This window comes from Rhinoderma darwinii, chromosome 7 (genome assembly GCF_050947455.1).
Source record: "Rhinoderma darwinii isolate aRhiDar2 chromosome 7, aRhiDar2.hap1, whole genome shotgun sequence".
Classification (NCBI taxonomy): Eukaryota; Metazoa; Chordata; class Amphibia; order Anura; family Rhinodermatidae; genus Rhinoderma; species Rhinoderma darwinii.
This window is the reverse complement of record NC_134693.1, coordinates 120,829,055-120,852,574: the sequence shown is the minus strand read 5'-3', so window position 1 is coordinate 120,852,574 and position 23,520 is coordinate 120,829,055. Positions and strand designations below refer to the sequence as shown.

At 43.3% G+C, this 23,520-nt stretch overlaps 1 protein-coding gene across 6 annotated transcripts in view; it reads left to right on the top strand.

The window, feature by feature from the left end:
- ERC2 (ELKS/RAB6-interacting/CAST family member 2) overlaps positions 1–23,520 on the top strand; it is a 670,240-nt gene that overhangs the window by 554,475 nt on the left and 92,245 nt on the right. For all 6 annotated transcript variants that reach the window (XM_075833908.1, XM_075833906.1, XM_075833904.1 and 3 more), the window contains one exon: positions 19,241–19,372. In XM_075833908.1, coding sequence (XP_075690023.1) covers positions 19,241–19,372 — 132 coding nt within the window. The remainder of the gene's footprint in view (positions 1–19,240; positions 19,373–23,520) is intronic.

Sequence of the window (23,520 nt, the reverse complement as noted above, 5' to 3'; positions counted from 1 at the left end):
ACAAAAAGGCTCAGGCATTGCAGGGAGGGGCACAGCCCTTCTTCTAGCCCAGGGTGCTCTGGGAGCAATCAGCTCAATCTCCCACCTGTGTGCGCTTTGGCACCTTAAGTCTGGACTGAGCTCGCGAGCGCACCCTGGTGGTCACTGTGGAACAGAACGGCCGAATTTGCAGACATCTCTGGAGAAAAGGGCGTCGACTGAATGGAAGGAGTTCGTGGTCAGAGACCACGGACGTTACAGAGGTATTGGTACATCTCTGGGATGGGTCAATGTAGTACTGAGAATTCCTAACTTTTCTCCATAGAGTTCTAGTGTAGTCACCCCACTCTATAACACAGACCGGGTCTTATTCTGGTGTCTTCTATGAAAGCAAAACTTTTCGAGAAAATGCCCTATTTAGAAAATATGGCCAATTTTCATATCCACAACACTTAAACTTTACTTTTACTCAGTCATACATGATTAATCTCCTCTCACCACCTATTTCCCCTGATATGTTTGCGTAGAGGAATGCCACTTATTGTTTTTTTTAAGGTCCTGAACCCTCAGCTATAGAAAATTATGGGTTGACTATAAGAAACCATATACCGAATATTTATTTCTTGAAAATTAGGTCTATGAGGTCTTCCTCTTTTTCCGGTTCTGTTGTCAAACAAACCCAGTGGCACTGCAGAGGGGACAGAGAAAGCAGGTGGGCCAAACCCCCCACCCCAAAAGTTCAGATTCCAAGGTCAAGGATTTTTTCTTAGGGTCGGTATCCCCTCTATGTCATGGCAGTGAGAATGACAAGGCCTGCTTCTAGGACCATTACTGGTGACAAAACCATAGTATTCAAAAATGCATATATTTTGTTCATCCTTATGCTCCCTTTTCATGTGAAAAAATAAGTTTAGGGTCTTATTGGATGTTTTTGAGTGATGAATAATTCTTCATGCTGTCTTAAGCCTTGTTTAGTTTGCTTGTTGTCAGTCACTTCTTGACCAAATTGCTCTGAACTATACACGCTTTTGGAACTTTGTTATTCTGGATGACTATCCTTTCCAGATGAAAGTACAATTGACCGCAATAGCTGTTTGTATACAGTCATTGGTCCGCTCCACTGATGGTCACCCGTGTCATCCACCTTTCCAGCTTGACTTCTAAAAAGTAGAGTTTTGCTATGTGAATTAGATATGGCCTTTGGCTCTCTAATGCATTCCATCAGTATAAATAAGTATAAGAATTGAACCACATTGTACAAACAATGCTGTCTTCTTGGAGTATACCTTACCAATTGGCAATTTGGTAAAAGCGGCAAACATTAAGAGTATGAACAATTCAACCTACAATATGAAGCCCATTTACAAAATGTGCACTTTATTCACCATAATGCATATTATTTTTTTAATATGGCAAATCATGGTCAGATACTCTACAGGTTAAGCATTCTTTAGTATTATTGACTAGGGGCAGCTTGGTGGAATAATTATTTTGTTATATGTATTGGAGAAGTGGATAGGTTTGCCTACTGAAAGAGATAGAGTACATTCATCTTTTTAAGTAGTAATGTTACCAGTTACACCTACTAAAAATTATAGCAGAAAAAGTATGGCGACAGCACACTGCGACACTAATGCCACCTAAACCACTAAATATAAATAAATATGCATTACTGCTAAATCTACATATAATAGGGAGGTTCTTAGTGCACATTTTGATCAACAAGTGTTTGCCCACCTGCCACGACAAGGCGACCTCTGTAAGGTGGGAACCTACGCTGCACATACACCCAGAACTGGGACTAAGCCTACATATATACCTTGGGATGGTAGGATCCAGCATTGAAGTAATTAAAATCACCCAGGGCAGAATGGGAGGAGTGCAAGAACAAAAATGGAGGCAGTCACTAACCCCACATATACGGATGACATAAACACAAAAATTTGAACAGCACATTCCAACTAAATGATATAAAATGTATATGCAGGTGCAGGAGCACCTGTGATTGCATACACATTTTATATCATTTAGTTGGAATGTGCTGTTCAAATTTTTGTGTGCACTAAGAACCTCCCTATTATAAGTAGATTTAGCAGTAATGCATATTTATTTATATTTAGTGGTTTAGGTGGCATTAGTGTCGCAGTGTGCTGTCGCCATTCTTTTTCTGCTGTATATTTGCAGTCACAGGTGCTCCTGCACACGCATACACATTTTATATTATTTAGTTGGAATGTGCTGTTCAAATTTTTGTGTTTACTAAAAATTATAGGGTTTTTTTCAGCTAATTTATCAGCCTGCGCTTGTCAGGCCAAAACCGGCCTTCATTTTCTTCATCTCTATCAAATAGCTATATCAGGGAGGGGTTCATCTTGTTGGACGTGTGCAGGGGCATAACTAGGAAACACTGGGCCCCATAGCAAATTTTTGACTGCCCCCTCCCTTGGGTGCCACACACAAACCCCCTTGTAGATAGTGCCCCCCTGTAGATAGTGCCCCCCTGTAAATTGTGCTATGCATTCCCCCCATAGACTGTTCCATACAGCCCCCCTGTATATAGGGCCCTACAGCCCCCCCTGTGGATTGTGCCATACCTCCCCCTGTTGACAGTGCTATACAGCCCCCCTGTAGATAGTGTCACACCCCTCTTGTAGATAGTGCCCCCTCCCCCATTGTAAATAGTGCCATACAGCCCCCTGTAAATAGTGCCCCCTGTAGATATTGCCCGCACCTCCCCCTTGTAGATAACGTCACCCCACCTCCCTTTGTAGATAGTGCCATACAACCGCCCCTGTAGTTAGTGGCTCACCCCCTTTGTAGATAGTGCCATACAGCTCCCACTTGTACATAGTGCCCCCCACCTCCCCTTGTAGATAGTACTATACAGTCCCTCCTGTAGAGGTTGGCCCCACCTCCCCCTTGTAGATAGTGCCATACGGCCCGCCTTGTAGATAGCGCTCCCCACCTTCCCCTTGTAGACCATGCCATATGGGCCTCCCTTGTAGATATCACCCCCTAAACAAATAAAAGAAAAACAATTATACTCACCTAGGCCCAGTTCCCGCGACGAATGGAGCTGCTCCACAGCATCCTCAACGCCTATGGGATCCTTGCGTAGGCCGGCGTGATCCGATGATGTCATCATGCCGGGCTGCGCAGGGATCCTGTCCCTGCGGCTAATAGGCTGTAGGCTAAACGTGGCTTGTAGCCTAGTAAATGGCAGAGCAGGGAGATACCTCCCTGCTCTGCCATAGTGTTCAATAGTATCTGCGTCCTAATGAAGCAGATACTATTGGATGTGGCATTGCTACCGCTGTAGCAGTCACAGTGACTGCTAGCGGTGCCACCGGGCACGGGGGGCGGCCCATTCCGGTGGGTGGCACGGGCTCCCTCACGCAGTGGTCCCCATAGCAGCTGCTATGGATGCTACAGCAGTAGTTACGCCCCAGGACGTGTGTTGTTCTTGAACTTCTGTAACCCGGGTTGGACTGGCTCATCAATAATGGGCCTCATAGATTCAATGGAAGGCAACCCCATTTAGTGTTGACTTTAGAGCTAATTACTTGCTACTAGGGTCTTTTTATAATGGGTCGATTCACAAATAACCTATTACTGTATGCCCTCTTGATGATGTATCTTGTGTGCTCAATGACAACAACAAAGTTTACGATGTAATTATAAGTAGACGTGCACATGTCCCACCCGCGTAGATGGAGAGTAGGCCCTCAAAATCATTTCCTATGGTGGACCAAAGGAACTCCAGTACAACACTATATGTAAGGCCCCATGCACACGACCATGCCCGTAATCACGGTCTTTGATTATGGGCACGGCCGGCTGCGGACAGCCATCCGTATTTGCGGGCCGTGCTCCCAATATAGAGTATGGGAGCACGGTCCGTAAAATGAACAAATATGACGTCCTAATTTTTACGGAAGGTTTCTATGGCCTGGACACCTTCTTGTAAATATATGGTAACTAGTCCGTCGGCCATAGAAATGAATGGGTCCGTAATTATGGATTGTTTTAACGGTACGTTATTACAGACAAAATCTACGGTCGTGTGCATGGGGCCTAGGCCTCATGCACACGACCGTAAAAACTCCCGTTATTACGGGTCGTAATTACGACCCCTAATAACGGGCTCATAGACTTCTATTGGCGACGGGTGCCTTCCCGTTTTCTCACGGGAAGGTGCCCCGTGCCGTTGAAAAAGATAGAACATGTCCTATTTCAGGCCGTAATAACGGCACGGACAGTCCATAGAAGTCTATGGAGCTCTCGTAATGACGGGTGGCTACATGTGTGCACCCGTCATTACGGCAGCGTTGCTAAGCGACGTCAGTAAATAGTCACTGTCCAGGGAGCTGAAAGAGTTAACTGATCGGCAGTAACTCTTTCAGCACCCTGGACAGTGACTACCGATCAGTATAAACCTGTAAAAAATAAAAATAAAAGACTTTCATACTTACCGACAACTTCCTGCTTCCTCCAGTCCAATCTCCCGCCCGTTGCCTTGGTGACGCGTCCCTCTCGACATCCGGCCCGACGTCCTGGACCGCTGCAGCCAATCACAGGTCAATCACAGGCTGCAGCGGTCACATGGACTGCCGCGTCATCCAGGGATGTCGGGCTGGATGTGAAGAGAGGGACGCGTCACCAAGACAACGGCCGGGTAAGTATGAATTTCTTTAACTTTTATTACAGAAAAGGCTGTCCCTTCTCTCTATCCTGCACTAATAGAGAGAAGGGGCTGCCGATTAGTGCAGTGCTATTTTGCCGCCAAAAACGTGCTCGTAAATACGGGTGGAATACGTGTGACACCGGACCCATATTTACGAGCACGGGTTCGTAAATACTGGTGCAAAACGGGTGGAATACGTGTGACACCGGACCCGTATTTACGCCAGTATTTACGGGTGGGAAAAAATACGGTCGTGTGCATGAGGCCTAACTAAGTATTTCTTCATACTTAATTTGCTACATTTTGACTTTCTGGCTGTTTTGCATAAATACTGTGTATATGTTTGTGCATGTGTAATGTTTTTGTACACGACACAATAGAAATAAGAGAAATAATAACAGACACACAATTTTTTCCCCCTTTATATTTGTATATTGGTGATTTTTTTATGCAATGCAAAATAATGTAGACAATAAGGGAAAAGCTCTGAACTTTGGATATTTATCTTTCTACCAGTTAAATATCTTTGGCTCCGTGTGGCCTGTCCTACCCTTTGACAAAATCTCGGCAGCAAATAATGAGATCCATATAAGACAGCATGATGACTTTTTGCTTGCTATTCTACATTGCATCAGTCTTGGCTTAATATCCCACTAGGGCAACATCTTCATGAAGTTTGTAGGTTTACTGTGTGGGTTTCCTCCTATAGTTTAAAAAAAACATGCTGAAAGCTTTTGTATCCTAGCGTTATGCATTTATCAATCTCAAAAGGTCAGTATACAGCACTTGTAACAGTCGTATGTTCTAGGTGTATTTGTTTAAAGTAGTTTTCCTATTTTTTTATTTAATAGTATAATATTCGGAATCTTAAAGATTATCTTTCCACAAATAGGTTTTGTGCGTGCAGCATCATTTTTTCTTTTTGCAAAAAACATCCAATCAGAAAGAGTCCTTGGAAAGTCTTAAGAGGTGGTAAAAGAGGGGGACGAGAAAGGCTTATTTTGTCTCTATCTCTTGGCAAGTTAGCCTATTGTTTTTGCTTACTTAAACTGCGTTCACGAATGCTTTGGTCTTAACATCATCCAGATGACTGATCAAAGCACGAGTCCTTAATTCCACGTTGCTAAAATATTTTTAAAAAGACGGTTTAAATATTGGAATTTTACAGCTACAGATTGCTGCTAAGCTGCTCACTCTATTACCAGTCAATCAAGGGTTTTTATTTCGCTTTACTTGATCCACACTAAACCTCCTAAATATTAGGGTTATATTAATACCTGACGGTCACTGCTGGAGAATGTTTATCATATATAGACCCTTTTAGATACTTCATGGAAAAAATATAGGATAAGATATGAACTAATTATTTTGGTGTTTTAGTTCCAATTTATGCATACAATCTCTACTCCAGAAGTTAAAAAAATAGTTTCTCTACCACCACCTATAGGTAGCTAACTTGTAAGTCATGTATGTCCGACCTACTAACGAGTATTGAAATATAACTAGCTATATCCGCCTAACCAGAGACACCCATCTGTAGACAGCTATTTCGGAATGCTTTCTCCTCGTCAGTATAAAGCAGGGTACTGGTCGGCTAGATGAGATGCCTTTGGCGCATATCTTATGGGGTAACTACGTCTATAGGTAGCCCTAGAGAGACAGTTTTCTTACTCCTGAAGAAGAGCTAATTTTCATACTTTTTCCCATGGAACATTGCCATCCTACGCAGGTAGATTTCCACAAGGAGAACTAGTATTCCCCCGACAACACTTTCCCAGCAAAATTCCCTAAACTGCAAAGGTGCGGAGTGTGGAACAAAAGGGGGATAAGAAACAACATAATTTATCAGTGTGACCCCTGCCTGTGCAGAGATTATTGCTTTACAGCGTAACACACATCTATGGATTATTTTCTTGTTTACCCCATTATTATATCACCTGACTATGCCCCTGATATACTCTGCCCAGCTCACATATACCCCCACATCATAAACTGAAATACCAGTAATACTCAAACAAAACTACTACCAAGCAAAATCTACGCTTCAAAAGCCAAATGGCGCTCCCACCCATCTGAGCCCTACAGTGTGCCTAAACAGCAGTTTACTTCCACATATATGGCATCGCCATACCCGGGAGAACCCTTTTAACAATTTTTAGGGTGTGTCTCTCCAGTGGCATAAGCTGGGCACGACATATTTGCCACTGAATTTGCATATCTGAGGAAAAATGTAGAAATTTTTACTTTGCACCATCCATAGCGCATTCATTTATGGAAAAGACCTGTGGGTTGAAAATGCTCACTACACCCCTTAATAAATGCCTTGAGGGGTGTAGTTTCTAAAATGTGGTCACTTCTCAGGGGTTTCTTTTATTACTTCACATCAGAGCCCAGCAATTGTGAACCAATACTTTATATGTCGCCAAATTAGGCCTCAATTTCGCATGGTACTCTTTCACTCCTGAGCCCTATCGAATGTCCATGCAAAAGATTAGTGCCCCATGTAGGGTGATTCTAAAACCGGGAAACACAGCATAATAATTAGAGAGCTGTCTTGTTATGGTGGCACAAGCTCGGTGCCACACAAATGTTTGCAAAACACCTGCGGGGTTAACATGCTCACTACAACCCTAGGTGAATACCTTGAGGGGTGTAGTTTCCAAAATGGGGTCACTTTTGGGGAGTTTCCACTGTTTTGGTACCACAGGGGTTTTGCTAATGCTACATAGCGACCAGAAACCAATCCAGCAAAATCTGTACTCCAAAAACCAAATGCCGCTCCTTCCCATCTGAGCCCTGCCGTGTGGCCAAAAATCAGTTTATGACCACATATGGAGTATTTCCGTACTCCAGAGAAGTTGCTTTACAAACATTGGGGTTCTTTTTCTCCTTTATTTTTTGAGAAAATGAAAAATGTTGCGCTAAAGCTACGTCTTATTGGAAAAAAATTAAATTTTTATTTTCACTGCCCAATTCAAATAAAATCTATGAAACACCTGTGGGGTCAAAATGCTCACTACACCCCTAGATAAATTCCTCAAGGGGTGTAGTATTCCAAATGGAGTCCATTTTGGATAGTTTCCACAGTACTGGTACCTTAGGGGCTTTGCAAAAGCGACATGGTGTCAAGAAACCAATCCATCAAAATCTGTGCTCCAAAAGCTAAATGGCGCTCCTTCTCTTCTAATCCTTGCCGTGTTCCCAAACAGCAGTTTCTGACCACATATGGGGTATTTCCGTACTCCAGAGAAGTTGCTTTACAAGAACCTCACTTATCTCCAGTCGGCTCAACATCAAAACCCTCGTCAAGCCAGGTGGTCGCTGTTCTTCACCCGTTTCCAATTTGTGCTCCACTACCGCCCTGCAGACAAAAATGTGAGGGCCGATGACCTATCCAGGTCGTTTGAAGCAGAGAACATTGTGGATTCCCCCCAATGTATCATAGACCCATCCTGCATTATTACGCCTAATCCCCTGCAAGTTAGAGTCAGAACGTGAAGAGAAAAAATGCAGTGTAATTACGGGTATCGGCGCCAGGCTGAAGAGGATCAGGAACGGAGTCCAGTGCATAGGATCTAGCAGATCTTTTATTGAGAAGACAACGCGTTTCTGGACCGGACTGGTCCCTTCGTTAGGTCAGTATACAATACAGGGTGGGCCATTTATATGGATACACCTAAATAAAATGGGAATGGTTGGTGATATTAACTTCCTGTTTGTGGCACATTAGTATATGGGAGGGGGGAAACTTTTCAAGCTGGGTGTTGACCATGGCGGCCATTTTGAAGTCGGCCATTTTGTATCCAACTTTAGTTTTTTCAATGGGAAGAGGGTCATGTGACACATCAAACTTATCGAGAATTTCACAAGAAAAACAATGGTGTGCTTGGTTTTAACGTTACTTTATTATTTCATGAGTTATTTACAAGTTTCTGACCACTTATAAAATGTGTTCAAAGTGCTGCCCATTGTGTTGGATTGTCAATGCAACCCTCTTCTCCGACTCTTCACACACTGATAGCAACACCGCAGAAGAAATGCTAGCACAGGCTTCCAGTATCCGTAGTTTCAGTTTCTGCACATCTCGTATCTTCACAGCATAGACAATTGCCTTCAGATGACCCCAAAGATAAAAGTCTAAGGGGGTCAGATCGGGAGACCTAGGGGGCCATTCAACTGGCCCACGACGAACAGTCCACTTTCCAGGAAACTGTTCATCTAGGAATGCTCGGACCTGACACCCATAATGTTGTGGTGCACCATCTTGCTGGAAAAACTCAGGGAACGTGCCAGCTTCAGTGCATAAAGAGGGAAACACATCATCATGTAGCAATTTCAGATATCCCGTGGCCTTGAGGTTTCCATTGATGAAGAACGGCCCCACTATCTTTGTACCCCATATCCCACACCATACCATCAATTTTTGTGTTCCAACAGTCTTGGAGGGATCTATCCAATGTGGGTTAGTGTCAGACCAATAGCGGTGGTTTTGTTTGTTAACTTCACCATTCACATAAAAGTTTGCCTCATCACTGAACAAAATGTTCTGTGTAAACTGAGGGTCCTGTTCCAATTTTTGTTTTGCCCATTCTGCAAATTCAGTGCGCCGATCTGGGTCATCCTCGTTGAGCTGCAGCAGCTGGAGTTTGTAAGGGTGCCATTTGTGAGTAGCTAATATCCGCCGAAGGGATGTTCGACTGATGCCACTCTCCGTTGACATGCGGCGAGTGCTACGCTGTGGGCTCTTGCTGAATGAAGCTAGGACAGCCACTGATGTTTCTTCATTAGTGACAGTTTTCATGCGTCCACATTTGGGCAAATCCAACACTGAACCAGTTTCACGAAACTTGGCAAGCAGTTTGCAAACTGTAGCATGGGAGATGGGTGGTCTCGTAGGATGTCTTGCATTGAAATCTGCTGCAATGACCCGGGTACTGCGTTCACCAGACATCAACACAATTTCTATCTGCTCCTCACGTGTTAACCTCTGTGACATGTCAATGGCTGTAAACAAAGAGAAGCTTGTAAATAACTCATGAAAGAATAAAGTAACATTAAAACCAAGCACACCATTGTTTTTCTTGTGAAATTCTCGATAAGTTTGATGTGTCACATGACCCTCTTCCCATTGAAAAAACTTTAGTTTTTTCAATGGGAAGAGGGTCATGTGACACATCAAAATGGATACAAAATGGCCGACTTCAAAATGGCCGCCATGGTCAACACCCAGCTTGAAAAGTTTCCCCCCTCCCATATACTAATGTGCCACAATCAGGAAGTTAATATCACCAACCATTCCCATTTTATTTAGGTGTATCCATATAAATGGCCCACCCTGTAGTTGCACGTGTAGTGTGCACATATATATGCAGTAAAAAGACCGGGAACACACCGGTGCACAACACTTCAATTTACATACAAATTATCAAGAGCCGTTACAGGATGACAGATCCTTCGTTGCTTCAAAGTTTAAAACATCATGGTTTATACATTATAATATATTATTGTTATTCACACATATTCACATGTGTTCTTATACATTTATTCATGATTGTGTACATTCTGTTCTAGAACTCTCACCTTGTCCCAGGTACTAAGGATTTAGCACCAAGGGACTGCAGTGGGTGGCAGCCAGCTATCTACATTTCACCACCTCATAATAGTCTCGGAGGAACGCCGCCATCCCCTCACCTTTTTGCTGTACTAACTCCTGCAAGTTAGAGATATCCCTCCAGGGAAGACTTTTGTGCAGTTGGCAGACAGGAGGAGAATCCTTTGCTGGGGATGCGGGTGTTCATAAGACTTGAGACCTGATAACTCGTCATTTCTGGTGGCCCATGCTGCCCAAAATGTTATGGACTTTGTCTCTTCCTGCACTGCTTCAAACAAGGTTGCCCACTCCAAGCCTGCCGGTCTGCTCCAACCTCTGCTTGTACCCAATGCCCTTTGGCAGCACATTGCAATGGACTTTGTCACTGATCTCCCTCCCTCAGCTGGATGCAATACTGTCTGGGGGGTGGTGGACCAGTTTTCAAAGATGGCACATTTTATCCTGCTGACGGGCCTACCTTCTGCTCCCCGACTGGCAAGTCTCCATTTAGCACATATTTTCCGCTTGCATGGCTTGCCCCTTCACATTGTGTCCGATCGGGGGGTTAAATTTACCTCCCAATTCTGGAGAGCCCCCTGTAAACACCTGGATGTGAGATTATACTTTTCCTCAGCCTATCACCCCCAGTCCAATGGGCAAATCGAGAGGATTAACCAGATCATCTAAAATTATCTCCGCCACTTCATCTCCATGCAGCATGATGACTGGGTACAGCGTCTTCCATGGTCCGAATTCTCATATAACAACCACTCAAGTGAGTCCACCACTTCCACACCATTCTACATTGTGTACAGTCAACATCCTAGAATCCCTCTTCCTGTGTCTGCTACATCTCAGGTACCCGCTGCTGTCTCTGCATTTGAGGACTTTCTGCAAATCTGGCAACACACTCTGTCCTCTATTCTGCTGGCAGTTGATCGCATGAAGCGAAAGGCAGATAGAAGAAGAAGAGAGGGTATCTTCCGGGTATCAAAGTCTGGCTGTCCTCCAGGAATATCCATCTGAAGGTTCCTTCATACAAATTTGCTCCCTTGTTCCTCGGACCTTTTGAGATCCTGCAACAGATTAACCCTGTCTCCTACAAGCTTCGGCTGCCTCCTACCCTCAGAATCCCCAACTCCTTTCATATGTCCCTCCTAAAGCCTGTGGTCCTGAACCGCTACACTGAAACCCCTAGCCCTGCAGTTTCTCCCAGCGGTTCGTCGGATGTGTTTGAGGTAAAGGAGATCCTGGACTTCAAGAAAGTAGGAGAAAGAACTTTTTATTTGTTGGATTGGAAGGGGTTTATCCAGAGGAGAGGTCCTGGGAGCCAGAAGAGAACCTCAATGCCCCTACCCTCATGAAGAAGCTCCTCTCTTGCTCTGGCCCCAAGAAGAGGGGGTGTAAGAGGGAGGATACTGTAACATCCACGGCCGCGGATCATTGGGACTACTCTCCCCCAGATGGCCGCAGCCATGTTCTTGTGAGCGCTGCTCCGCATCTCCTCCCCAGGAGACACCAGCGCTCACTTCAACTCCACTCTGCTGTGTCCCGTAGGGTGCGCTCGCGCCCCGCCTTAAAAGGCCAGTGCCCTTAACCTGTTTAACATCACCTGCCGTCAAAATCCCATCTGTGCCTAGCTGTTGCTACTGTCTGGACTATCACCGGTACCCTTGTGCTTGTACTATATATATTAACTTAGTACACTGTAGTTTGGCCAGCTGCCATCCCGCTACGGCGGTGCGGCCCAGTGGGTCCACACACCCACAGATCCTGAGCTTCAGTGAGGGGGTGCCATCGATCCTCGATCCTTTGGGCCTACGGTTCGGAGGGTCGGGGAATGGTTAATGGACTATATGACTAAAAGGAAAGAGTATAAGTGCAAATAAACACAGCTGTGGCACCTACAGTACCATTAGTGCAAAATATATTTTCCAATAAGTATTGAGCACTCCCTTAAGCCAGTATATTTTTTTCAATTTTTAGTTCATTTCTCATTTGCAGATCTAAAGGATTATGAGAGCAGCTGCCTTCTGCCTGATTTTTGCCACATATTAATGTGTCCTGCCCTGCGGTGCTAAACTCTGCTTTCATTTGGAAGTATAAATCAGGGAGACCCGTGTAATGAGAGGGTTTATGTGGATAACCCACATTTTGTTTTGCATCAGTTATTTCTTTGGAATTTTAATTCCAATTCACTAATAAAAAAAAACAGTCTAAAGATGTTTAATATCCATATGAAGGATTTCCAGATGGGCCATGTTTGAATGGTTCAGGAGCTGAAATCTTTGGATTAGAAAAATATTCTGCCTGTAACACTTTAAAGCGCCTCTCGTTTAGGCTAGGAGAGAGGCTCCATTGCTATTTCTCATACAATGCTGAACTCTACACTGCCTGGAGGGGCGATACACTGGTATTTATCTACCGCCAAGAGTTACGTTCCGTGTTGTGTTAATTTCTATTAATGTGTTTCAGAAGTAATTGATTCGACTTGATCCCATCTACATTCTTGAGAAACTAAGTTATCTTTTCGATACTCTTGTTCATTAAACTCTGGACAGATTGACAAATACATTGAACTATAGAAATACTTTGTACATTTACTCAATGACGATATTCACTTGATAGGATTTTTTGTACTACTGTCAAGCGTTTTATTACAAGTCTAAAGCTGTGAAATTCGCATTTAGACTTTTATTCAAGGATTGAAATTGGGAAGAGATTGCACAAATCACATTCACTGGGGCAGACAAACCCATATGAGCAACCTGTACAGGGCACAGTAGGTAGTGGAGGCGCACTGATATCTTAAAAGCACTGATATCTTAAAAGCCGCTTCCTGCTGTCTATTAGATTATATGTAAGGAACAGTGGCGGACACAGACTGCAAAAGGCCCCTGTGCAGATAATGTGCCAGGGCCCCCCCCCCCCCACCCCGCAAACTTCTCATGGCCGACGGTCCGCTTTCAGCTGCATCGCTGGGTCTCCTAAGTGACCCAACAATGCAGCACTAGCAGCCAGGGCGTCACTAAGGCTGGGTTCACACACACACTATTTACGGACGTAATTTGGGCGTTTTAGCATTGAATTACATCCGAAAATGCGGCTCAAAAGCGTCGGAAAACATCTGCCCATTCATTTGAATGGGTCTTACGATGTTCTGTGCCGATGGTCATTTTTTTTTACGCGCCGCTGTCGAAAGGCGGCGCGTAAAAAACTGCCTGTCACTTCTTCAGATGTAAATGGAGCCGTTTTCCATGGACTCCATGGAAAACCAGCTTCAATTACTTCCGTAGTGGACGCAGCAAAAGACGCCTGCACATGCCATTACGGCTGAAATTACGGTGCTGTTTTCTCCTGAAAACAGCACAGTAATTTCAGCCGTAACAGACGCTGCCGTGTGAACATACCCTCAGGGCTTAAAATGTCCGGGAAATAGCCCCAATACATATGTGTCCGCCCCAAAAAAAAGTGTGTGTATAGGAGACAGCATAGCATATCTATAGCACTACGACCCTATAAACTATGGATAGGATTAGATACAGTGGCTGAGCAGACAGTATCACACATGATAGGATTAGATACAGTGGCTCAGAAGGCAGTATCACACATGATAGGATTAGATACACAGCTCAGCAGACAGTATCACACATGATAGGATTAGATACAGTGGCCCAGCAGACAGTATCACACATGATAGGATTAGATACAGTGGCTCAGCAGACAGTACCACACATGATAGGATTAGATACAGTGGCTCAGCAGACAGTACCACACATGATAGGATTAGATACAGTGGCTCAGCAGACAGTATCACACATGATAGGATTAGATACAGTGGCTCAGCAGACAGTACCACACATTATAGGATTAGATACAGTGGCTCAGCAGACAGTATCACACATGATAGGATTAGATACAGTGGCTCAGCAGACAGTATCACACATGATCGGATTAGATATAGGGCCCAGCACAGTATCATACATGATTGGATTAGATACACAGCTCAGCAGACTGTATCACACATGATAGGATTAGATACAGGGCCCAGCTCGCTGACATTGCGGCTCCAGCGCTGGACCCAGGAAAGGTAAGAATAATAATTTTGCTTCTTTATGTGTTACTGATTATTTTTGTGTGTTTGTGTTTTTTTTACAGGTTCGGTTGTTGGACTTCGGATACGAGGACTTCAATGACGGCGTTTTTTTTATTCTCAATAAAATGGTTAATGAGGGTTGTGTTTTTATTTCAATAAAAAAAATTTCTATGTGCTTGTATCTTTTTAAACTTTATTATCACCGCCTTAGTAATGGCCGCTGGCTGATTGACAACCTCCATTACTAAGGCGAGGCTTAATGTTAGCCGGTGCAGAGTCTACACTAACCCCCATTATTACCCCGGTACCCACCGCCACCAGGGGTACTGGGAAGAGCCGGGTACAAACCAGTACCCGACCAGCTGTAGTGACGGGCAGGCACCGGGGTGGCCGCAGGCTGGTAGTATTAGGCTGGGGAAGGCCAAAAACAGTGGCCCTTCCCACCCTTGTAATGCTGCCTGCTGCTGCTGTGTTGTATCTGGCTGGTTATGAAAATTGGGGGGGACCCGACATCGTTCTTTCCAATTATTTTTTAAATGACGTGGCGTCCCCCCCATTTTCATAACCAGCCAGATACAATAAAGCAGCAGCAGCCTAGCATCACCAGGGTAGGAAGGGCCACTGTATCTGGCCTTTCCCCTCCTGATAATACCAGCCTGCGGCCACCCCAGTGGCCGACCATCACTACAGATGGTCAGGTACTGGATCGTACCCGGCTCTTCCCAGCACCCCTGGTGGCGGTGGGTACCGGGGTAATAAAGGGGGTTAGTGTTAGCCTCTGCACCGGCTAACACTAAGCCCTGCCTTAGCAATGGATGCTGTCAATCAGCCGGCGGCCATTACTAAGGCGGTAGTAATATAGTTTAAAAAAAACCACAAAGACATAGAAAAAATATTTTATTGAAATAAAAAAAAAAAACACAACCCTCATTAACCATTTTATTAATAAAAAAAAAAGCTGTCATCGAAGTAGTCCTGGAATCCGCCGTAGTCCAACGACCGAACCTGTAAGAAAACACACAAAAAATGATTAGTAACACATGTGTTAGGGTATGTGCACACACACTAATTACGTCCGGAATTGACGGACGTATTTCGGCCGCAAGTACCGGACCGAACACACTGCAGGGAGCCGGGCTCCTAGCATCATAGTTATGTACGACGCTAGGAGTCCCTGCCTCGCTGCCGGACAACTGTCCCGTACTGAAAACATGATTACAGTACAGGACAGTTGTCCCACAGCGAGGCAGGGACTCCTAGCGTCGTACATAAGTACGACGCTAGGAGCCCGGCTCCCTGCAGTGTGTTCGGTCCGGTACTTGCGGCCGAAATACATCCGTCACTTACGGACGTAATTAGTGTCTGTGCACATACCCTAAGGCTTAGATACAGGGCCCATGTGTGATACTGTCTGTGGGACCCTGTATCTAAGCCTACCACAAGGTAGGCTTAGATACAGGGTCCAGCAGACAGTAATCTTATACAGTATAAGATTACTGTGTGCTGGGGCCCTGTATCTAAACCTACAGTGTGGTAGGCTTAGATACAGGGCCCAGCAGACAGGATCACGCATGGGCCATGTATCTAAGCCTACCATGTGATTGGCTTAGATACAGGGCCCAGCAGACAGCATCACACAATCTGTGATCCTGTCTCATGGGCCCCCTAAGCCTGCTACATCGTAGGCTTAGGGGTTGTGCAGTCCCTAAACATTGATGGCCTATCCTCAGGATAGGCCATCAATAGCTGATGTGTCGCCCGGGACCCGCAAATCAGCTGTTTTGAAGGGGCCGCAGCACTCGTACGAGAGCTGCTTCCCCTTCATTTCACTACTCGCCCACACTGTGAATCGCCGAAACCGATTCACAGTGTGACCGGAATGAAGTGACAGGAATGAAGGGGAGCAGCTCTCGTACGAGTGCTGCGGCCCCTTCAAAACAGCTGATTGGCGGGTCCCAGGAGTCGGACCCCGCCAGTCAGGGCTATCTTACCTTCCTCTTCGGCCGCGGCGGGAGTTCTGTCGTCTCGATGCTGTGCGCGGCGCATAGCGCTGTGACGTCATGTGCTGCGCACAGCGCCTGACGTCAGGACCTCCGCTGCGATCCGGAACCAGGAAGGTAAGTAAAGTATGTTACTATAGTAACAGGGGCCCGCGGCCCGAGTTACTATAGTAACTTTTTATTGATGTGGTGCGGGGGGCCGTGGGCCCCCCTGGCTTCGGGGCCCGGTCGCAATTGCGACCGCTGCGACCCCTATAGCTACGCCAGTGGTCCACGGGCCTCTGTCTCAGTCCTCAGCATCGCGCAGCTGAGAACTGAGTCGGCCAGCAGAGGAACGGGCCCCCTTCCCACGCGGGGCCCTTGTGCAGCTGCACCGGCTGCACATGCGGTATGTCCGCCCCTGGTAAGGAAATCAGCTAATGATAATGGCTGACAATTATTGCTGGATTGTTAAGAGAGACATAAGGATGAGCTATTGGAGAACAAGGGGCCCATTTGCTATTCTTGGGACCCTTTTCTATCATATCCACAGGATATGACAGAAATGTCTGATAGATGCGGGTCTCAGCTCTGGTACCTGCACCCATTTCGAGAATGGGGGTCCCCTGACCCCATCGCTGCCTGGTAAGACGATTACTGGCCATTGTATCCAGGCAGGACTTGGTGGCATGGTGACCAGGAATAGGGAAGCAGCCAAGCTTGCTGAGCTATTCTGTTTTCGTAACTCCCATAGAAGTGAATGGAAGTTACCGAAAGAGTGTAGCACTCTGTTTCCAGAACTTGAGAGCAACAAGAACAACGTAACTCGCTGTGCTATGCTCTTCCCGTGACTCCAATTCACTTCTATGAAGTCAGCGAGCTCGGCTGTTTCATGAGCCCACCCACCGCACTACTGAGTCTCTGGCCGGATGTGGCAGTTAGGGGCCACATCACCAGATGAGGAAGGGGTCTGTGGACCCTTGCTCTCGTGGTAGTTTTGGGTCCCAGAACTGGTATCCGCATCTATCAGATGTTTATGGCATATCCTGTGGATATGCCATATATGTCTAAGATGGGAATACCCTTTAAATGGTGAATTTTAGGGTGATATTTTTAATGTTACCAGTTTAACATTTCCTTGATGCCCACTTCAGCAACAAGGCATACAATCATTAAATCTAAGTTTATCTTCAAATGCTCTTCTGTATATAAGAACTTGCTTTTGTTCTCAGAAATTAAGCTTTCTTTGTGTAATTTATATGTAGAATAAACTTTATCATCATCATTGTTGTACATAAGACACAATGCTTCTTCTTACTTGTATAACCAGTATTTAAAAAAAAATTGCACTTTTGTCCAATGTGGTTGTACTTTTGTATCTCTTTGACTTACATTAATCTATCTTCGCAATTTGCTCTAATGTTCGCAAAGATATGTGTCTGAGTATTGTGATCTAGTGGATACAACTCAATTATCAATTTACTAGAGATGCTTAGACACAGTATAAGTATGATGTTGTAGAAGGTACAAGGCTAATAGATTTAATAAGAAGGCAATTGTCTTGTATCCCTAGTTTATATGCTTAGTATTACAACAAGGAACACTTCATACATCATGTCTAAATTCTGTAGAACAGTTTCCTGTGCGATGACCTCTTCTTTGATGTAAATGGAAATGAGGATTGCCTGTGATGGGCTCCTGTGTTCTACATCTGGATGTGACTTAGGTTATAGAGATTTGTACAGGTGTCTAACATAGAACCTTCTGCTGTTACAAAAAATGAGCCTCAGAGGTTCTGATATTGAGTATAGACATGTGTTAGATATTGGGAAAAAATTCCAGTTATTTTCATGTGAGTGATAGTTGTTTTAGTTTTAACCATGGCCTTTAGACCAATAAGACCTAATCATATTGAATCCCAAAGTTGGTAGAAATTCTGAATTCTCTATCCTGTACTAGAGTCTAACTTTTTAATGTAACATATAAGGGGAATGGAACATATAAGAGTTAGACAGTAAGCCTGGTTATTGTTAAGATATCAATAAAATGGACATGGTCCGCAGACTGTCCTGGTGGCATCTTGATTTGTTACATTCCGGTCTTGGATTCTAAAATGCATTTCCATCAATGACAATGGCATACATACCATAGAGGTAGCCCATCTGCCTGCTATGGACTTCATGGATAGGGGCCCATCTCCGTTTTTTCCAAATTCATAATAGATTTTTCCGTTATGAATTTTCAAATCTCGAATATCCACAATGGCCGTTTTCTTTGAGAAGAGCACCTCTCTAGAATATGTAAGAAGTGTGTGAAACTGAATGAAGGCTCTTCATTCTGTTGGCATAATGAATATCATACTGTGTATGCACAGTCATTGTTCAGCACTTCGGCAAAAAATCCTCCCATAAAATGAATGTCTGAGGCTAATGTTTGGAATTTGTTCCAGGGCTTTCATAGAAAGAACCTTTTATATCTTAATCATCTAAAGTGCAAAGTCAGAAAACGTAACATCCAATTCATCATATGGTTGTGACAAGTCAAATTAACCGACTAATCCGTGGAAAATCCAGACTTGACCTCTTGCATATGCAACCTAATTTATGTCATCCATCCACCTGTGTTCACCTTATTTATTGCTATGGTTTTTGTAAGACACTGGTCCCCTCCACTGTGACAGTTCTATGCAGGGTAGTAAAGGTCATTAAGTTTCTTCCAAGCAATTTTCATTCTTCAGTTTTGGAAAAAAACAGTAAATAGTTTAGTGTGATTGAGATGTGGGATGTGAGAAGGGACTTTATTGAAGCAACTTCAGTGGAGGACTTACATCCAGTTGCGCATTGACTTTAATCGTTTTAAAAATGGGAATCATAACAATTATTTGATTCGAATTTGCTTTTTCTTTTTTTCAGACTCAGAACCGGATGAAGCTAATAGCAGACAACTATGAAGATGATCATCACCACCATCATCATCACCACCATCACCACCATCATCGTTCTCCTGGGAGAGTTCTCTCTAGTCATAGACCCTCTCCAGATCAGGTTAGATCCTCATATATGTTATTCATTTAGTAGCAATAAATATATGAACTTGATTATTTTTCATGATATTTGTTTTTAGGATGTTTTTGGGAAGATAATTCACATTTTAACTCTTATTAACTTGAGATTTGTCATAGCTTTTTGAAGACAAGAAGATGAGAAGGTTTTCCAACCCCTTCTGCTGCGGTTGGAAAAGGATAAAAAGTTTGGAATGACATACAATTGACATCATCCCAAGGCTGGTTGTAGGGTCTAACAAAAAGATTTACTCAACCAAATAGTACAACAAGTAGTTGGCATGGTTCAAACTTTGCCAAGTGAAATGCAGACCCTACAATGGTCAGGCAAGGATGGGTAGCAAATGTATACCAGTAAGAAGACACAAAACAGGTTAGCTTTAGGCCATATTCACGTGTCAGTATTTTGGTCAGTATTTTGCATCAATATTTGTAAGCCAAAAACAGGAGCGGAACCTACACAGAGAAAACGTATAATTAAGAGATTGCACCTCTTCCATGTTTTGGACCCACTCTTAGTTTTGGCTTACAAATACTGAAGCAAAATACTGACCAAAATACTGCTGTGTAAGAGTGGCCTTACCCTTAGATTTACTAGTCCTTCTGCAACATACCAGCATTGCCAAGATGCTAGTTTAGACCTGTGCTTCAATTGGACATGCATTAGCCATCTTGATTGATAATATAAGGCTGGTTGGTGTTTTTGTGGGTTTTAGGTAGTAATGTTATAGGTGGGACTGTCAAGAAAGTTTGACTTGATGAGGCTGAAGATGTCAAAGTGGTGAAATTGTTACAGAGCATGGTCCAAAAATTTAGTTGAGGACGATTTGAGGTATCACACTGGATTATGTTTGCATCTATGGAGGTGTAATGCAGGAACATTAGTACATAGTTCGTTATGGTGTGTCTTCTGTTTAGAGGTTCTCAAATGACATCTTCAATGTTTTTGATAAAGCTGAAGTCTTTGTACATCTACTTCTAATCTATTCCATTGTTTTACCTTTAGGCCCTGAAAATAGACATTAGAAATGTGAATATATTGTCAAAACATTAGGATTTCACAAATTGAAAACTCGTGACCCAGTGATGGTTGTTATTAATGAAATATTAAATTTTGCTTGCCTTTAGGTCCTCATTAAGCCCAAGACGTTTAGCGCTTTAAAAGTAACAGACCCGGTTCGTGTCAAATGTATTGCGAGTGGACTTTTGCCAAAAATGTGTTTTATTAAAATAAAAGTTATTTTGGCAGAGGAATGATGATATTTAAACAATTTAATAATTTACTGTAAATGGAGCCCTGATTCCCATTTAAAAAAAAAAAGAAATGTCTTTGAGAGAGATTCCATACCGCTCTGCCGCTCCTTGATTCCTTATACTCTTTGAATCTCTGCAGTATTTCAAAAATATCTCTAGGGATTGTATTTACAAAGGAAAAATGTATATGTATTAAAGATGTGCCCATTTATTTATAAAAAGCTCTGACCTAAAATGCAGGTTGCTTTACATTAAGAGAGCTGCTAGTAACATACCTGCATGGAAAGACTTCTGGAAACTTGGTAGAGCAGAACTTGAACCATGAAAGGTAAATACATATTTTGAGAATGAATTATGTTTGACATTAGGTTCAAATGGCCTTTTAAACTAATAAATATTTTTGGAATTTTTTTATTATTATTAGCTTTTTATAACAGTACAGCATGGCATATTAACACATTTATATTATGTAGTGGGACAAACAGAAAACCATTCATAAAATATACAGTATATTGCTTTTTAGCTTCTAAACAAATGTTAAGTAAATAAGATGAGGACCTACAGAAGCGAGTATTTCAATAGAAGTTTTTCATAGACCGTGGCAGACCACCATGACTTACATTCCCTTGGTCTGAAAATATGATTATCCTTAAAGAGTAACTGTACGTTCAGAAAAATTTTGATATGTCAGAGTGTCATGTCAGAAGTTTTGATCAGTGGGGCTCTGGGTTCCGAAACCCCCACCATCACTGTGATTGGCTCTCCTTGCAACCTGAAAAAGGGCTCACATAGAACATAGAAGAGCCAATCACAGCCGGAGGCGCAGAGCGCTTAGTTGAGGGCTTCTGGCTCTTGGTTTCCGCGATAGTGGGGGTCTCAGCACCCTTTGCCCTGGTCGGAGATGTTGACATATCAAAAGTTTTCTGAAAGTACTGTTACTCTTTAATATTGATGGCTTATCTTTAGGGTAAGTAATCAATATGGGATCAGTAGGATCTGACTCCCAGCGTCTCCGCCGTTCAGTTGCATGAAGGGACCGCGGCACTGCAGTTTCGTAAGTTTGGTTGTGGCTACGCCTAGTACTGCAGCTCAGTTTCATTCAGCTAACTGTCTCTTGGAATTTATCCATCTCTATTTTGGAAGGGTTTTCCAGGACTGTAATATTGATGGCCTTACCTTAAGATAGGCTATCAATATCTGATCTGTGAGGCTACGACTCCCACACCTATCAGTGGCATGAAGGGGTTTCGGCACTTCAGTCATCGCACCTTCATTGTTTACCCAGGTACCGCGCTATGTGCATTTGGTTGTGGCACTGCCTAAGGATAGGTCATCTGTACTATAGTTCCACAAAAGCACTTTAAAATTAAATCTGAACAAATTCCAAAAACCAGTTAGTTAAGGCACCTCGAAATTTGCTGCTGGCTACTGAAACAATAGGAGGAGGAAGATGGGGGGGGGGGGGGGCGGGGGTTAACAAACATCCAATTGCAAAGGCCTCTTATTTTCAAGAATGAGAGGGTTAGAAAAAAACATGAATCCCGGAGAAGCCCTTTAACATTATGTCTGTTATATGTAAATGGTCCCCTAAAACATAGTTCAATAACACAAGCGTACAAAAATGTCATAATGAGATTAACCTATTAAAGACCAGGCCAATTTGAGTTTTTTCATTTTCGTTTTTTCCTCCCTGCCTTGCAAAAGCCATACATTTTTTTTAATTTCTTCGCTGACATAGCCATTTGAGGGCTTACTTTTTGTTGGACAAGTTGTAGTTTTTCATAGCAAAATTTTTGTACCGAATAATGTACTAGGAAGTTAAAAACAGCGATTACACCATTTTTTGGGGGGTTTTGTTTTTACGCGTCCGTCAGGCGGTAAAAACTACATATTTACTTTATTGTACAGGTTGATATGATTACGGCGATTCCATATTTGTATGTTTTGTTTTATATTTTACCACTTTAAAAAAAAAAAAATATTGACTAAAAAAAAAATGTTTTGTGTCGCCTTTTTCTAAGAGAATTTTTTTTGGAGGGTCGATGGTGACCAAAAAACAGCAATTTGCATGTTTTACATATATATTTATTTTTTTACGTCGTTCACTGAGCGGGTTAAACAACACTATATTGTGATAGTTCAGCCTTTTTCGGACGCATCGATACCAGTTATATTAACTTTTATTTTTTTTAACGTTGCTTTAGGAAAAAAATTGGAAAAGGTTTTTTTTTAACTTTTAATATATATATTATTTTTGGAACATTTTAAAAAACTTTATTCAATCGTTATTTTATTTATTTTTATTAGTCTCACTAGGGGACTTGAACCAGCAGACTTGGATCGCTTGCATGATATACTGCAATACTAATGTTTTGCAGTATATCGTGATACTGATAGTCTCTGGCAGGGCTACAAAGGAGTACAAAGATGACCGACCTGGTGGCTTTCATTAGTCATAACAACCATTGTCAACCACTTATCACTTCGTGGGGGGGGGGCGATGGCGTGTTGGGGGGGGGGCGATGGGGCCCCCCTGATTCTATAAATTTCAATGACACAGTCGCGATTGACCATGGCATTTAAGTGATCTTTGATTCCGCCTATTGCAGTGAGGTGTCGGCTGTATAACACAGCTGTCACCCGCTAAGTATGGAGCATGCTCAGCCCATGAGCCCGCTCCATACTTCCCCTTAACGGCTGTCACGTACTGGTACGTGACACGTCGTTAAATGGTTAAAGTAAAGTTGAGAAATAAGTTGACTATTCATGCCTGTTAGGGTCAATGCACATGATGCGTATTATGTGCAGTTTTGCCGTGCGCCAAATCTGCAGCGTAATACAGTATCAGTATAGTCAATGAGATTCCAGGAAATCTCA